This window comes from Petromyzon marinus, chromosome 10 (genome assembly GCF_048934315.1).
Source record: "Petromyzon marinus isolate PM22_M1 ecotype Great Lakes invasive population chromosome 10, UKy_Petmar_22M1.pri1.0, whole genome shotgun sequence".
Taxonomy (NCBI): Eukaryota; Metazoa; Chordata; class Hyperoartia; order Petromyzontiformes; family Petromyzontidae; genus Petromyzon; species Petromyzon marinus.
In genome coordinates, this window is record NC_133676.1 from 17,534,499 (window position 1) to 17,552,961 (window position 18,463).

Consider the following 18,463-nt stretch of genomic DNA (forward strand, 5'->3'; position numbering starts at 1 on the left):
TTCGGTACAGTCACGTAGAAGGGAAACATTAAAATAATTAATATATATAAAACAATTAAATTCTCACGACGTTTCAACTGCAACACAAGCAGTCATCATCAGGTGTGAAAACCACAACAAGAAAATTTGTTTTTTATTGTTTCCCTTCTACGTGACTTTACCGAAAGAAGCAAGAATATGATTAAGATGTTGTTGTTGATGATGTTGTTGATGATGATGATGATGTTGTTGATGATGATGATGCTGTTGTTGATGATGATGTTGTCGATGATGATGTTGTTGATGATGATTTTGTTGATGTTGAGGATTAAGATGTTGTTGATGATGATGATGTTGTTGATATTGTTAATGATGTTGTTGATGAAAATTATTTTGTTGATGATGATGTTGTTGATGTTGATGATGATGTTGATGATGATGTTGTTGATGGTGATGATGTTGTTGATGATGATGCTGTCGAAGACGATGTTGATGATGATGATGTTGTTGTTGTTGTTGTTGATGATGATGTTGTTGATGTTGATGTTGTTGATGTTGATGATGATGTTGTTGATGATGATGATGATGTTGTTGATGATGATGTTGTCGATGATGATGTCGATGATGATGTTGATAATGATGATGTTGTTGATGTTGTTGTTGATGATGATGTTGTTGATGTTGATGATGATGTTGTTGATGATGATGTTGTTGATGTTGATGATGTTGATGATGATGATGTTGTTGCTCTACGTTTTTTTCCCCTTTGGTTCCTCCTCGCGATGTCCGCTGGTAGCTGCCGCCGCTGTCGACAGGCCCAGGCTGTGGCCGTGGGCCGTGTAGCAGAGCCACGGCTCTCCCGGCTGAGATAATGAAGTCTCGTTTCATGGGGAAGGTTCATTGGCCATGACGGCGCCGACTCTACAGGACTCTACTGCTGTTTCCCTTCGAGGGCAGTGTCTTTGTTGTACCGCGTCTTGATATGATCCTGTAATTGCGCGCTGTATACATCCTCATTGTAATGGCGTACATACTACACTACTTACTACACTACATACTACACTACTTACTACACTACATACCGCACTGCATACTACACTACATACTACACTGCACACTACACTGAATACTACACTACATACTACATTGAATACTACACTACGTACTACACTGCGTACTACACTGCATACTACACTGCATACTACACTACATACTGCACAGCTGTGTGTCACAGCGCCTACACACCAGCTGTGTGTCACAGCCCCTACACGCCGGCTGTGTGTCACAGCGCCTACACACCAGCTGTGTGTCACAGCCCCTACACGCCGGCTGTGTGTCACAGGCCCTACACACCAGCTGTGTGTCACAGCGCCTACACACCAGCTGTGTGTCACAGCCCCTACACGCCGGCTGTGTGTCACAGCCCCTACACGCCGGCTGTGTGTCACAGCGCCTACACACCAGCTGTGTGTCACAGCCCCTACACACCAGCTGTGTGTCACAGCGCCTACACACCAGCTGTGTGTCACAGCCCCTACACGCCGGCTGTGTGTCACAGCCCCTACACGCCGGCTGTGTGTCACAGGCCCTACACACCAGCTGTGTGTCACAGCGCCTACACACCAGCTGTGTGTCACAGCCCCTACACGCCGGCTGTGTGTCACAGCGCCTACACACCAGCTGTGTGTCACAGCCCCTACACGCCGGCTGTGTGTCACAGCCCCTACACGCCGGCTGTGTGTCACAGCGCCTACACACCAGCTGTGTGTCACAGCCCCTACACGCCGGCTGTGTGTCACAGCGCCTACACACCAGCTGTGTGTCACAGCCCCTACACACCGGCTGTGTGGCACAGCGCCTACACACCAGCTGTGTGCTCGTGCTGCTCGACACGTGTTTACGGCTGCGGAGTGGCAGCCAAGGAACAGACCGCGTTGGAGGGGTCACGGACCAAGGAGATGGAGCTTTGGAATCAGCAACCTGGTGGATTATTACATCGCAGGATCACGAGAGATGGCAACAGCTCGTGGAGGCCGTCATCCAGCAGTGGATTGATCACGGATGACGATGATGAGTGGGAAACGGGACTTTACAATCGAGGACTGAAGTTTCGTCTCAGCGTGTCCGAGTCGGGATGAAGCCTCCTCGGCACGCAACCCCTGGGCACGGGGAGAGGGCCGCATGCGGTGCTCGGCTGCGTCTCGCGGTGACCGCGTGGGGGCGCCGACACCGGCACGCAGTGGTCAGCGCACCGCGCTATGGAAACGGTTACCCGAATTGGACTCTCGACCAGGGCGAACATCAGCGGTGAGCGACATCTCCGCTTGTTCTGGCCACGCTTTCGTCAACTCCCGCTGACCAGCGCGGTGAAGTATGGTCAGACAACCGCCGTGACCCAGACGCCGTGGGGAGGGCTTCACCCATGAGTGGATTGCCACCAGAGTTCGACAAGACACGGGGGACCAGGGGCTCAGTTCAGTCGCCAACTCGCGACTCCCGACGTCAATCCACTCACGAGGACGCGCGGTGGTTACTTAACACGAATGGTTTATTAAAAAATAACGATTTGGTTACAAAACATATTTGTTTGAAAACCAAACTATGCACGGATACGCTCGTTGCAGAAAACACGTTGGCCGTTTACATTTGACGAGGTAATTGCACGTCAACATCACAATACATACACGTACGGATCCTACAGAAACGTTACGTAGCCGGTCATTCTAAATGTAAAGTATCACGAATTAAAAAAATCCCTGAATAACGATATTGGAGACTAAACATTGCAAGAAAAAAGCGACGCTTTAACACAGAAATGCTGCAATTTTTTACATTGAAAGATAGACATGGTTTTAGTATGTTATCTAAAAGCAACATTTAAGCGAATGTAAGACCAAACAAATGGATAATTACTGGGTTTAGTCAAAGCAAAAGTGGCACGAGCATCAACGCGTGCGGCAGCAGCTGCGGCCGCACGCGCAGCGGAGAGGGGCGAACCCACGTGGCCCCACCGCGTGGCCCACGGGCCCCGCCACGTGGCCCCACCACGTGGCCCACAGGCTCCGACTCACAAACAGCAGCAGCAGCAGGGAGCCACCTCTCGACCTCCCGCCAACACAGACGACGCTCTTGACGCGTGCTCATAACAGGTCCCGTGACAATCAGAGAGCGACGACAAAACACCGCACGCGTTCTCAAGGTTTCAGCATTAACCGGCTTTGGCGACGGGCCACTTAGGCCACCAAATAATTGCTCTAACGTCATGTTAAAGGTTTGGCTACGCCTTAGCTGTAAATTCACCGCCGTTTCATTTGCGAGCCAGCTCCCGTCAGTGGACGGACCTGCCGCGTGCGACTGTGATGCCACGCGCGGCTTCTCAGAGCGGTGCGCGTGGAGGTTTCGCGCCCCGCGCGCTGTCGACGCATCCCGCGCTGGTTCGAGGATGAAGACGCTGGCGCATTCCTGCGTGGAGGCGGCAGCGAGAGCGCCGGGGTTGCCATCTCTCCCGCGTGGGGGGGGGGCTCTGGTAATTGGATACAGTGGCGGATTTAATGCGAAGGGGAAGAGGGCTGCTCTTAAGTCGTAAAACAGTGGAAGCATTGCCTCGTGCATACATTGTTTGGAATGAAAGTAAACAAAGACTCCTTAGACTGTAAGTGTGCGTCCGAGTGAGAGCGTGGTTCATACGCGCTGCGATTTTGATCAAGGGCAGGATCAGAGAACGTGGCAGAGTTAAATTTCTGTCACCTTCAAATCACTTCCGATTTTATTTGCATGTCACAGCCCTTAAATGGACGTTTTAAACCGCAGTAAAACGCTCCATGAGAGTGGGTAGGCTGTATGAACGCGCGGTGAAAAAAGAGAGCAATGGTGAGCACAGATGTCTACAGATTGTCCTTATCGGATTGCATTGTTGGCAATACAACTCGCTGACAAACCCCATTCAGGACTTGTGTAACAGGAAGTCGACATGTTGTATGTCCATTGACGTGAGCTGTACCCCACTGGATCTGTTTTTGGGACAATGTGTTGTGAAGTGGATACGGGTTAGGTCTCAGATGCATGCCAATTAGGCAACTTCCTGAACTCATACGTCTACAACATTGTGTGTAACCTAGTGTAACGTGTTCCCTGCTGTTTGTGAATCTGAGGTCCACACAAAATGACAAAATATTTTTTTTTTCAATAGTGCCATTTATCATCCTCGAAATGAAAAACAGATGTACTCTTAGGGGTGTTTAGAGAACACACGTTAAAGGACACCGGTTCAGAAAAATTAAGTATTCAAAGAACGAGAAATGTATTTTAAAGAGTGGTGAACATTGTAGGCGTTGCTCAATTACATAAACAGGTCCGCGGCCATCACAAGACGCCTGCCGACTGTGTTTGCAGAAACGTCGGCATGGTCGGTGCAGGCGCATCAAAGGAACAGCCACTTGATGGGACGCCACACAGGGAGAGGATGTCGGGTGGCGGAGCGATCGGAAGGAGCGCTGGAATCACACTCCAAGGGAGGCAAAGATGCGGTCAAGAAATCCCAACAGGAATCCAGCGCAGGTGTCTCGAGCGCAGGTGGAAATCTACTACCGGAGACACCTTGATGCCGGTGCTGATTCATTTACCGTGACAGGTTGGCTAATGCAACGTGCAGGCGACTGAGTGAAGATGTGTTGCACGGATGGGACACGATCCACCCTCAGTATTGTACAACTGCCCGTTCACAACAGGAGATTGTTTTTGATGCACTATTTTGTGTGCCTAAACTATCTCCACTAGGATATAACTAGTGGCCGAGCAGTAAAACACATCAAACGACTAAAATCTACTGCTCCAACCTCAACCATTGAAACATTCCCATTGAAACGTATTGTTATAGCTATTGTGATTATAAACATCTCATCTTCATAACTTACCTACCGTATTTCCATTAAAAATATATATTTCAATTCCAATCTCTTCGCCAATATGCTTCCAATTAAACTAAAATACCTAAAGTTTGTCAAATTGGTGTTGCTGCTTCCGTATGTTTTTCCTGGCCCTGGTCCTGAACTAGGCAAAGCCATGTGGTGTTGTTGTACTAAACAATGACTAAATAATGGTGGATAATTATATGAAATCCCCAGTGTTTGTAGGATGCATTTTTCTCTCAGCGCTGAGCACTTGAAACCAAGAAAAAATAAGAAATCAAGCATCTTCAATTCCAGGAAAAATATAACAAGGAAGCCTCAGAACACTTGCAAATGTGAAGGACGTATGCACGCACACCCCGATTTTTGTTAGCTACAGAACGATCAAAGCATTGTCAGTATTTCGTCACTTTTTTTTAGTTGAATGTTTAAAAGCAAAAAAAAAACCCCACAAAGCCCTGCCTGATTGGTCTCATGTACTCGGGGAAAAAAGACGGCTTGTTAGCGGTGCACAGGCAACCGTGTTCGCTCTGCTCAGCCACTCTGCTATGGAATAGTTTCACATTCTTGGTGAACAGCCATTGCTTCCTGGGCAATAAACCCGCCAGCTGAGACCACACTTAAATGTCAGGTCAGTGCAATACACTCTGAGCTTGTTCCACTGAAAAGTAACCGGCTATAGCTTGAACAAAGCAATTAAAAATTCTGCGCGGCAATAACTTATGTGTATTGATGACTGCGTGGTTTTTTTTTCTCCCAAAGAACCTTGGACAAGGTGCTGTGACACCGGGTTATGTGCAAGGGTGGAAGATTCATCCAGGGTCACGAGTCTATTCAACGCCCTGAATGATAGCACCTCTAGTGGCTGTAGGGGTTGCATGAACACATTATATACCACACGCACGAATGAAAAAACTATCATCGTTACGTGTGCGATACAATGCACGTATTGTGAGCGTAAGAATCAACATTGATGAACCGATGCACTGTTCCACCCATGTCCGTGGGTGTGATGTCCGTTATTCGACGACTGATGTATAATGCGAAGTGAGATTTAGTAGTGTGCTGGAAATCACGAGGGGTGTTTAGAAACAATCTGGACACGTGGTAGGAACGCAGTGACGACAGAAACCTACGGAACCTCAACATTGCACACTGGCACTAAGCATTCAGCACCGTCGCCCATGTGCTTCCTGGATTACGCTGAAAATGTCATCCGAGGCAATGTTACACACAGTTGCATAGCGCTATTCGGTCTGGACATTCTAAATCTGACTGAGGACATTAATTAGTAACTCCATTAACTGCTGCATGGGAATGTGAAGGACAGTACAGGTATACACTTAGTAATTGCTTCTCATAGACAGTAAGTGCCGTTTGAAAAGCCGTTACTGGTGAAGTAAAAGTAGAAGCGTGTTTTGTACCACTTTCAACGTGAGATGTGTATTTGGACGCGCTACTAAACAGGCGCATTACATTGGAATTGTACGACTCTCGTTATTTTTTAAACGACAGGACATAGTGTCAACTCGTGGCTCGCAGACTACAGGACGTTTGCAATAATTAGTTTACTATGGACATAAGACACAGCTAAATCAGCATTCAGTCCCAAATTAGCATTCAGCATCTAAACTTGTGACTCGTCACTTTACTGCTCGACGCAACGTTGACAAACTCTGTATCCGTCTTGTCCACACGGTGACGTGCTGCGAGACGTTTAACCGCGGGGGGGGTGTACGGGAAGAAGAGTCGCACCGCCGATGCCCTGCAGCAGCACGAAGAGCTCCCCGGCGCTCGCCTCCACGCACGAGCGGCGAGCTGGCGCTGCGTGACGGGGACGCGCTGGCGACGAGGCCCCCCGTGCAGACTAAGTGGCGCTACCGCGTTGGCATTTGCGCCCAGGGGCTCCGGAGCCGTTATCCATCTTCTGCCGTCCCGGACTCGGGCCCGTCCGTCTCTTCCCCTGGTCGTGGAGTAGGCAAAACGGCATTAGCACGCCTCGCGTGTGTTTGTGCAGTGCGGTGCCTTGTTGGGTTAAACTTCTCCTCCGAGTCGATATCAATCAAGAGGTCGAGAGTCAGCCGTCAAAGTGCCCGTAGAATGTCGTGTCTGTTTAAACATGCAGAAGGAAAACATTTAGACTTTCTAATTTATAGCAATTCAGAAAATATACGTCATGCGGTGCATACCACTATTATTCTTTTGTAGTACATGCAGTAAACACGACATTATATGAAACACAATCCACATTTTAAATCACAGAACCAGATAAATGACAGTGTGATTCATATGGGTTTGTGAGTGGCCTTCCTGGGGTTTATGAGCACAGATCTTGCACATCAATTACACAATGTGGGAAACGCATTGCATACTTCACCACTTGTAGCAATCCAACACTGATGTGGTAGATGCAGAAGGTCCCTAATGCATCAATAAGAAGCCTGATTCTCATCCATGCTGTCTTAAGGCTTCTCTCCTTGTAGGGCTAATGTATTTCTGAAGATGCATGAGCTCAAAGTATTCCTTGAGATTAAAACCAGGGGCAGCGGTGCCACAGCAGTTAGCGCATTGCGCTGTGAACCCAGCGACCTGAGCTTGAGTCCATGCCAAGGAAAACATCGGAGGAGAGTGATGTCTAAACCAATCCTGTCTTCCCTTCCTCCCTCCGCCTCACAAACCCGCACAGACTGGTGAAGTATGGTCAAAGAACCCGCCAGGGCAACAAGCCGTGGGGAGCCTTCGTCCAGAATAATAGTGAGTAAATTACTATTACATGATGTGAAAATTGTGTCCAAAGTAAGGTTTGCAGACGTGTGAGGTTGTTACAATCTTGGCCGTGCATTACATGACGTGCAGAGTACAATTGACACAAACGTTGAACAAAGATACTCGTACGTGCAATGAATTTACTCAAAACTGTAAAAGTGGTTAACATATAAAATGTATTTTGATACTAAATAAATGAGCAACTGAAAATAAATTCGTTGGCATATCAACCATAATCAATGCTACACTTAGAGGCACTTATCACCACGAACAATTCATTGTTGGCACACAAACAGGGCTCGAGAAGGTATTTGTGTGGCAGTGCGAGTGTCTGTGGCACCGGTGCTGTAGCCGTGCCCTCCCCGTGCAACCCAGCTGCATGTCGGGTCTCTCCCGCCATGCGTAAGAACCTCGCGATTTTGGCGGCGCCTTCCCAGATATTTCTTTATTTAGGCGACACCTTCCCCGTCATTGCCCTAAAGTTTGCCTCTCAACTAAAGCATATCATTTCGGTTGAGTTTTGTGAAACGCAACGCATTAATGTTTCTCCATTAACTCTAATAACATCAAATATATTTAGGGTTAACTCTAGCAAAATACGACACAACACGCAAAAATGTACACGGGTAGACATCCAGTGGTTTAATTACAAATAACTTGGATAAGGTTTAATTATTCCACGTAATAATAAGATTGCAAATGTAAGTATTTAATACAATTAGTTGTGTCTGAATACGTAAAATGGATAACAATTTAATGTACAGGTAGGGCTGCTTCACCAATGGCTGGGGGGGATAGGCCAGGCCCTGGTATATGACGTCGTCTCTTGCAACACACAAACATTTCAGAGAAGATGCTTTAATAAGAGCAATTATAGCTTTTACAAATAGTTTGACGTTTACCATCCAAAACCAGGGCACTAAATACACACTGGGCAGCCAGCGGCAATAGAAGCTTGTTGTGCTTTAGTGTTTACACTGCTGTCATAGACCATTCCCAAGCTATAGCAGTGGGCGTAGTCAAGTGTTAGGGAATGTGATTAGATGGGGGTGTGATGGGATGGGAGTGTGATGAGATGGGAGCGTGATGGGGTGTGATGAGATGGGAATGTGATGGGATGGGAGTGTGATGGGGTGTGATGAGATGGGAGTGTGATGGGGTGTGATGAGATGGGAGTGTGATGGGATGGGAGCATGATGGGATGGGAGCGTGATGGGATGGGAGTGTGATGGGGTGTGATGAGATGGGATGGGAGTGTGATGGGATGGGAGTGTGATGAGATGGGGGTGTGATGAGATGGGATGGAAGTGTGATGGGATGGGGGTGTGATGAGATGGGATGGGAGTGTGATGGGATGGGAGTGTGATGAGATGGGGGTGTGATGAGATGGGATGGGAGCGTGATGAGATGGAGTGTGATGAGATGGGATGAGAGTGTGATGGGGGTGTGATGGGATGGGAGTGTGATGGGATGAGATCGGAGTGTGATGGGATGGAGTGTGATGAGATGGGATGGGAGTGTGATGGGATGGGAGTGTGATGAGATGGGATGGGAGTGTGATGGGATGGGGGTGTGATGAGATGGGATGGGAGTGTGATGGGATGGGGGTGTGATGGGATGGGAGTGTAATGGGATGAGATCGGAGTGTGATGGGATGGGGGTATGATTAGATGGGGGTGTGATGAGATGGGATGGGAGTGTGATGGGATGGGAGTGAGATGAGATGGGAGTGTGATGGGATGGGGGTGTGATGAGATGGAATGGGAGTGTGATGAGATGGGGATGTGATGAGATGGGATGGGAGTGTGATGGGATTGGAGTGTGATGAGATGGAATGGGAGTGTGATGAGATGGGGGTGTGATGAGATGGGATGGGAGTGTGATGGGATGGGAGTGAGATGGGATGGGAGTGTGATGAGATGGGATGAGAGTGTGATGGGATGGGGGTGTGATGAGATGGGATGGGAGTGTGATGGGATGGGCGTGAGATGAGATGGGAGTGTGATGGGATAGGGATGTGATGAGATGGAATGGGAGTGTGATGGGATGGGAGTGAGATGGGATGGGAGTGTGATGAGATGGGATAAGAGTGTGATGGGATGGGGGTGTGATGAGATGGGATGGGAGTGTGATGGGATGGGCGTGAGATGAGATGGGAGTGTGATGGGATAGGGATGTGATGAGATGGAATGGGAGTGTGATGGGATGGGAGTGAGATGGGATGGGAGTGTGATGAGATGGGATGAGTGTGATGGGATGGGGGTGTGATGAGATGGGATGGGAGTGAGATGGGATGGGAGTGTGATGAGATGGGATGGGAGTGAGATGGGATGGGAGTGTGATGGGATGGGCGTGAGATGGAATGGGAGTGTGATGGGATGGGAGTGAGATGGGATGGGAGTGTGATGAGATGGGATGAGTGTGATGGGATGGGGGTGTGATGAGATGGGATGGGAGTGAGATGGGATGGGAGTGTGATGAGATGGGATGGGAGTGAGATGGGATGGGAGTGAGATGGGATGGGAGTGAGATGGGATGGGAGTGAGATGGGATGGGAGTGTGATGGGGCGTTACCTGCAGGCTGGGCCGCTGAGCGGGTGGTGGCATTGTTCCTCCTCTTGGCGAACCGGGAGGGCGACTCTGCGGCCGGAATCTCGGCCTCGGCCACTTCCACTTCAGGGTCCTCCACGATGGTGTCACACGCTGCATCGGAAACACAATTAAACATAGCCGTTCCTCTGTGTTGCTATAATCGTAACGTGTTGGAATGACCATGTTGCACGTACAAATGCCTCTACTTTATTTGCATCGCGGAAGATATAGTTCTTCAGGCCAAATGCTTTATTCAAAATAATGACGCTTGTTAAGTGGACCTCTGCGCTGTCCAGAATGGGGTCAGAAGGTCAAAAGAGCTCTGTTGAACAATGACAATGACACGCGTTTAACCCTTTGCCTCGTTCTCCAATGACTTGTCAAAACAAGAAATAATTATTTTAATGAACCCACACATTCTCAAAGATTTCGTTTGAATATTTGACCTCTTTTACAAAGCAACCCTCCAGAAAGTTGACAGAAATGTTTGCGGAGGTTTTGTGTTGATGCTTGTTTTTGTGATGAGGATTTAATAATGCTGAACGGCACGAGGACAACTTTTACAGTCTGCTGGCCTAACGTGGGAACGCACAGTAAAAAAAAACTACTCTAGTGAACATCACATACACACGGGAGATGACATTTGACACTTACAATATCACACTTAGCATTAATCATCATTTCAGAAACCCGTGTTGAATGCTGAGCTTTGTCTTCTATGGTTGTCTCAATCTCCATCGGTCGCGTTGTTTTGTACCTTCGCCAGTTTGCCCTGGTGATTTGTATTTTGCTGTGTACCGTACCGTGGAGCTCTTTGGGATGCTATAGGATTTTCTCGTGTTATCCTTACATGTCACAGACCGCGCTCACAAAAAGTAGATGAGAGGCAATTTCATACGGATGTAAAAAAAATATATACGAATGCGCGCTCACACGCATAAACAGGGCCGCTTCGCCTGTCATTGCCATCGGTATTGGTCATTGGAATTGGGGCGTTTGGAATTGCTGAGGGAGAGGGGTGGGCTGCCGTTGAAAGGTTAAGGTGTGTCCAAGTAATTTTAGAAGATTTTTCAATGCCAACAATACGGCGCCGCTTGTTATTAGCTCAGGATTGATGACATTTTTTAAACAACATGTTTTTTTTTTTACACATCACTTACAACCGGACAGAACTGCCATTGGCTGCTGTACACGGAGATCAAACGCCGCGATGCATGGTGAGAGTTCCACCGGCGTTAGCCGGCGACAAAACGTTGCTCTGAAGACATTTTAACCTTTTTTTTACGCCGGAAATTGTACTTTTAAAAATTCAGAAAGTTTTCTTTAACGTGTCGTATTAGAATTTTAACATGCGGTGTAAGCAGAAAAACTATACATACGTGAGATATCATCATTATTATCAGCAGTGATCGATCCATTGCTGGATGAAGACCTCGCCTAAGCTGTTGCCAAATGTCACAGTTTTGTGATGCAGCAATGTGTGAGCTGCACATGCACTATTTTGTTTAGTCAACTGCTTACCCACTATATGACCAAGTATTTAACTGGAATTATACTTTTTTGTTCATACCTAATTAATTAACAACGTTTTATCCAAATGTAATCTCAAACCACTTGCTTGTTGATGTTGTTGTAATCCAGTGTCTAAAGTAGGAACAGCCCCTAAAAATTAACAAAAACTATTTACAAAAAAACAAAGATGTGGAAAGGTGCGCAGATACACATGTTAGATGCGATATTATACGAAGTACAGAACATTACATCGCCATCAGCTATGACCTATCCACCACTGGATGAAGGCCTTCCCACAGCGAGGCATCCCTAAGCGTCTCGCCATGCCACATTCCATCTCCGTGCGGGATGTGGGCTGATCTCGGCATCTCCATGGTGGTCATCCTCGCAGGCGCGTGCCTTCCTTTGGCTGCCGTTCCAGCACCAGCCTTGGTCATTGGCCATCATTCCTTCTCGTGGTGCATCCTGCCTAAGCCCTCTTCCCTGAACAGTCAATACGATGTTAGTAATTTGCACGTACCCTCTAATCTACGCATCCGTGTCTCTTGCTGATATTTTAGTTTTTTGTAAAATTTTCATTGCCAGGGTCCAAGTTTCTGACACATGTCATAACATGCAATAACAGCCCTATTTGAAAACCTCTCTCTCTCTCTCTCTTGGTGTGTCACTGTTCATTGTCAAATTAAATTTTAAAAAATCACTCCAACCTCCTCTTGTTCACATCTTTATTTCCTCACTTTGATCTGGATCTGCTTTTACTTATTGCCCAAGGTATAAATACCCTGCTGTACTTTCCAGCACCGTCCCTCCAACAATAATTGTCTCTTGTTTATGGAACATAATATACGACAATATATTTTGTCCAAATAGGCGTGCAAATAATCAATATTATATACACACACGTAAAAAATAAAATCCCTTTGAGATGTACTTAACGATTATAAAATTAATGTTGTCTTCCATAAAGTTTGAATGGTCAAATACACACGGGGAGCTTTCAACTAGTCCCATGATTGAATCTCATGGCTCCACAGTGTTCATGTTGATGAATGAATAGGTATAATTTTAATGAATGAACAGTTTTCATTTTAATGAATGAAGAGTTCTAATTTTGATTAATGGGACCGAGTCAATCTGAGGGAGGGTGAAGCCAGCTTTAGATACCACGTGATGTCCATGGCCAGGAGATGAAACACGGGTCAATGTAATTATATTTTGACTTAAGATGTAATTATAGCCCAGTGCACCAATATCCCTAAGACTGCCCCCCATAGGCAAGTACAAAGACAAAGATTCCCCATAAAGTCTTTATCAGACTGTTGAGGCGAGTGCTGCTAGCGAGCACCTATGAAGGCCGGCACGGCACACGAGGGGGTGGTTGGCCAACACGACGCCCAGCTACCATGGTCTCCCCAGTGTTGATGTTTAATACACACCGCACCAGGTCCTCATTTAAGATTGAGTCAACCTAAGGGAGACCCGGGACCAGTTCTAATATTCGCCACTGTTATTGGTCGCGAGCAGGAATCAAACTCGGGTCGCCGGATTCGTAGCGCAGTGCACTAACCTCTTCCCTACCACTCCCCACAGCAGGTGAGCCCGCACACAAACACACGCACACAAGCACACGCACACAAGCACACGCACACAAGCACACGCACACAAACACACGCACACAAACACACGCACACAAACACACGCACACACGCACACAAGCACACAACACAAACACACGCACATAAACACACGCACATGCACACAACACACGCACACACACGTGCACCTACACATACTCTCCTTCACATATGCAATAACTCTCCTTCACAACTACACAACCACTATTAATAACCCCACTCTTTATCGCAACCACTCATCATCTTTGCGTACAATTGCATAATTTCTGTAAAGCGCCTTGGAATAAAGCGCTATATGAATCTATGGAAGATAAGAACCGAGATGGATTTATACACTGACACATTTTCGAGAGAACTACCTGCAATGGCAAAAGACCCAGAAACGCATTACGTGTGCTCATAGCGCAAGGACAACTGTGGTTTGTTGTGCTGCCTGGCCATCTGTCAAATTTAATTATGCCACAGCGGACGGTGGCAGCAGGAGACCAGGCACTGCACAATTGTGCAGTTTGTTTGTTGCTCTCAATGCTATTTGAATGACATAACCACGATAACATTGGTCTATGGACGTTACAGACGTGAACTCTTCATGCACAAACAAATGTTCTCATCGTTTACTTTATCCATTAAGTCTCTAAATGATGAAATGTGAAAAAAACACATATGTAGTCAAACTGACAATGGAAACAATACATCGGTTTAACCTGCTGCTCATGTTTTACCTATAATAAGAGCGATTGTTAACAGCAATCAGGGTCAATTTCACACATTATGAGCACATTTACCAGGCTATAGTTGATGTAAAAGTTAATTTCGCACGTGTCACAATGCATATATTACATTATTATTTACCATGAACTTGTTCAGAATCAGAATATTTATTTATACTGCAGGAGGAATGCGATGAGCTATAAAGCTCTTTGTCACAGATGTTCAGTAGGGGCACGGGGTCAGAACGTTACAACAACAAGGAATACAAAAACACGACAGTAGTGCAAAATATAGGAAAGTTAAACAAATCACTTAAGAAATGAATATAAATACAAATAAAACTAAAATATGTTTTATCTTACCAGGTAAGGCCCACTGAGCTATTAGTTTCCTTTTCAGAAGCGACCTGGCTATCACAAATGATAGCTCAACGAAGTGGCTTATCATCAGGTGGAAATGTATAAATAATAATCTAAGACTTGGTGACAATGAGGGTGCAATGCCAAAGTCACCGGACGGAGCCCTCTCGCTCTGGTGGGCGGCATCACTGCTGGCGGCGGTGGCAGAGAGGAGCAGGCGGCCCCCCTTCCCCAGGCGCTCGCACAGCAGGGCGAGGTGCTTCTTGAGACGGGCCGTGTCACGTGGCGCCACCAGCGTGCCGCCGCCGCCGCCGGACGTCAGCGCCTGGTCCTTGCCGCTCTTGGCCAGACAGGTGCGCAGCAAGTAGGACAGCGCTGTGTCCACGCTCTCCTCCCAGCCCTGCAAGACGCGGCGCTCGCGCCCATTTGGTGGCGGCCGAGGCTTGACAACATCCACGCTCTTGCGGTTTTGTGTTCACTGGTATCTCAAATGCATCACCGGTTGGCTAACGTGGCAATTGCACACAATTGTAGCACATTATGATGAATGTTGTTGTTCGTGGCTAATACATGTCCTCAATCGTAATATCAGCTTTATCTTTCCGACTGACACAAAATGAGCTGTATATGTAACATTGATCTTGCAACTGAAGGTATGCATGTCAATGTATAGGGTGGCTCTTTATGCCAACCTCGAGCCTTTGACATTTTACCGCAACGAGAAGCTCTGCAATTGTCTAGGCAGCACGCTTCGGCTGGCAACTCCACGCCGCCACTAAGTGAAAGATCGCGGAGGCGTTGGCGCTGGAGGACCACGGGGCGCACGCGCGCGTGTGGGCGGGTGGCACAGCGGCGTCGCTCACCAGCTGCTGGTTGTCCTGCAGCTCGGGCAGCAGGGCGGTGTGCAGGAGCGCCACCTCGGCGGGCGACAGGCTCTGCCACAGCGACAGCAGCAGCACCAGGAGGCGTGTGGCAGCCCGCAGCCGAGAGGCGGCGACCGTCAGCCTCGCCTCCGTGTCCTGCGCCATGTCCGCCAACTCCATGATCTGGGCGACAGGCGATCATTCCCGATTTGCAGAACAGGGAAAACGCGCTCGAATCGAAGTGTAGAAGTGTTGTGGGTGACGTTGGTTTGAGGTGGCGAAGAGCTGAAATGTTCCTGAGAGATGAGCTGTGTGTCGCGTTACGTTGTCATTGTGGAGTCAGAGTTTGTGTAAGCGCTTTCTCCGCCAGTTGCAGAAGTCCGCGGTTCACATCCGGCAGGCAGCCCTGGTTAGTACTGTAGTCTTATTAATCGTAAGGTATGCTCCACCTGCTTCCCAGTGGACGCTCAAGGTTCTATTTGGAAAAATCAGGCCACTGTGTGCTAGTGTCATGGTCTAAGTGTGTCAAAAAGGAGTGTTTAGCACATTTGACTATGAACCTGGCAAAATTAGTTTTATTTCCAACCATAACTAATAACTAATGTCTGAAATGGTATTGCAGATTTCATTCACAAACCCACATTGACCAATGTGATGAAGTATGGCCAAACAGCTGACACGAGGATGGGGTTACTTTAATCCAGATTACAAAGAACTCTAAATTAAATGTCCACTGGAACAAATCTCATACAGCGAGGGAAAAAAGTATTTGATCCCCTGCTGATTTTGTACGTTTTCCCACTGACAAAGAAATTTTCAGTCTATAATTTTAATGGTAGGTTTATTTGAACAGTGAGAGACAGAATAACAACAACAAAATCCAGAAAAACGCATGTCAAAAATGTTATAAATTGATTGGCATTTTAATGAGAGAAATAAGTATTTGACCCCCTCTCAATCAGAAAGATTTCTGGCTCCCAGGTGTCTTTTAGACAGGTAACGAGCTGAGATTAGGAGCACACTCTTAAAGGGAGTGCTCCTAATCTCAGCTTGTTACCTGTATAAAAGACACCTGTCCACAGAAGCAATCAATCAATCAGATTCCAAACTCTCCACCATGGCCAAGACCAAAGAGCTCTCCAAGGATGTCAGGGACAAGATTGTAGACGTACACAAGGCTGGAATGGGCTCAAGACCATTGCCAAGCAGCTTGGTGAGAAGGTGACAACAGTTGGTGCGATTATTCGCATATGGAAGAAACACAAAAGAACTGTCAATCTCCCTCGGCCTGGGGCTCCATGCAAGATCTCACCTCGTGGAGTTGCAATGATCATGAGAACGGTGAGGAATCAGCCCAGAACTACACGGGAGGATCTTGTCAATGATCTCAAGGCAGCTGGGACCATAGTCACCAAGAAAACAATTGGTAACACACTACGCCGTGAAGGACTGGAATCCTGCAGCGCCCGCAAGGTCCCCCTGCTCAAGAAAGCACGTATACATGCCCGTCTGAAGTTTGCCAATGAACATCTGAATGATTCAGAGGACAACTGGGTATCAACTCAACTCGCCATGTTTGGAGGAGGAATGCTGCCTATGACCCCAAGAACACCATCCCCACCGTCAAACATGGAGGTGGAAACATTATGCTTTGGGGGTGTTTTTCTGCTAAGGGGACAGGACAACTTCACCGGATCAAAGGGACGATGGACGGGGCCATGTACCGTCAAATCTTGGATGAGAACCTCCTTCCCTCAGCCAGGGCATTGAAAATGGGTCGTGGATGGGTATTCCAGCATGACAATAACCCAAAACACACGGCCAAGGCAACAAAGGAGTGGCTCAAGAAGAAGCACATTAAGGTCCTGGAGTGGCCTAGCTAGTCTCAAGACCTTAATCCCATAAAAAATCTGTGAAGGGAGCTGAAGGTTCGAGTTGCCAAACGTTAGCCTCGAAACCTTAATGCCTTGGAGAAGATCTGCAAAGAGGAGTGGGACAAAATCCCTCTTGAGATGTGTGCAAACCTGTGGCCAACTACAAGAAACGTCTGACCTCTGTGATTGCCAACAAGGGTTTTGCCACCAAGTACTAAGTCATGTTTTGCAGAGGGGTCAAATACTTATTTCCCTCATTAAAATGCAAATCAGTTTATAGCATTTTTGACATGCGTTTTTCTGGATTTTTTGTTGTTATTCTGTCTCTCACTGTTCAAATAAACCTACCATTAAAATTGGAGACTGATAATTTATTTGTCAGTGGGCAAACGTACAAAATCAGCAGGGGATCAAATACTTTTTTCCCTCACTGTACATCATACCAAACAAATGCTTGATACAAAAGCCAGTACACTCACCAAACTTAATAACCAGGCTACAGTCTACATTATAGACTGCCAGTACACTCACTCCGATTAAGAACCAGGCTCCAGTCTACATTAATGTTTTTTGTTTTTTTAATTTAATTTTTATCATTTTTATTTTTATTCACTCTTTTTTTATTATTATTTTTCTATCTACGTGACTTTACCGACAGAACCAAAGAACATCAAAATAAGGTTAAGTGTGTTCCTGTCTGTCGCCACGCTGGTTAGTGGGACCAGATCTGGTGCACTTTTCAGCAGCACTGGAGAATTAGTAGCTCTATTTGTCATAAATCCATCACTGCAGTAAGATGACATTAGAAAAAAAATGCATGAACGTAACCATCTCGGACCTAAACGAAAATCACTTGCAACATTCTGTCATCGCCCATTCCCCATACGAATCTACAGTTACCCTGTCAGCAGATGACACACCAAGATATGGCCAAAGGCTCGCCGCTATGTCCAACGCACTAAATGCCCGCATTGTGCACTCCACTTCAATCTGACACAGACTGTCAAGTCAACGCACAATCCTCTCCGCCGAAGATTGTGCCGAGACAGCTGGCTGCCCATTAACGCACATTAATGTCAAAGAATGCTTACTCTCTCTTCTCTACAGATGCATATAATGGAGGAGGTTTGCATTACAGGGGATGGGCAGGCAATGAAAACCTCTTTATCTGGTTACCAGCTTTACTTAAGAGATGCTTTGGAGCTGAGCAACACAGAGATGACTATTCCATTTGCTTTTGCACAATTTACAGTTCCACATTTGTAC

General features: G+C 46.9%; 1 protein-coding gene across 4 annotated transcripts in view; it reads right to left on the reverse strand.

Moving 5' to 3' along the window:
- Window positions 1-2,508: 2,508 nt before the first annotated feature.
- The window catches only part of BBS9 (Bardet-Biedl syndrome 9), a 66,714-nt gene continuing 50,759 nt past the window's right edge, over window positions 2,509-18,463 (reverse strand). For all 4 annotated transcript variants that reach the window (XM_076066212.1, XM_032951035.2, XM_032951033.2 and 1 more), the window contains 4 exons: window positions 15,324-15,506; window positions 14,614-14,860; window positions 10,227-10,355; window positions 2,509-6,849 (listed from right to left, as the gene is read on the reverse strand). In XM_076066212.1, the coding sequence (XP_075922327.1) occupies window positions 6,803-6,849; window positions 10,227-10,355; window positions 14,614-14,860; window positions 15,324-15,506 (606 nt within the window). In that variant the 3' untranslated portion in view covers window positions 2,509-6,802. The remainder of the gene's footprint in view (window positions 6,850-10,226; window positions 10,356-14,613; window positions 14,861-15,323; window positions 15,507-18,463) is intronic.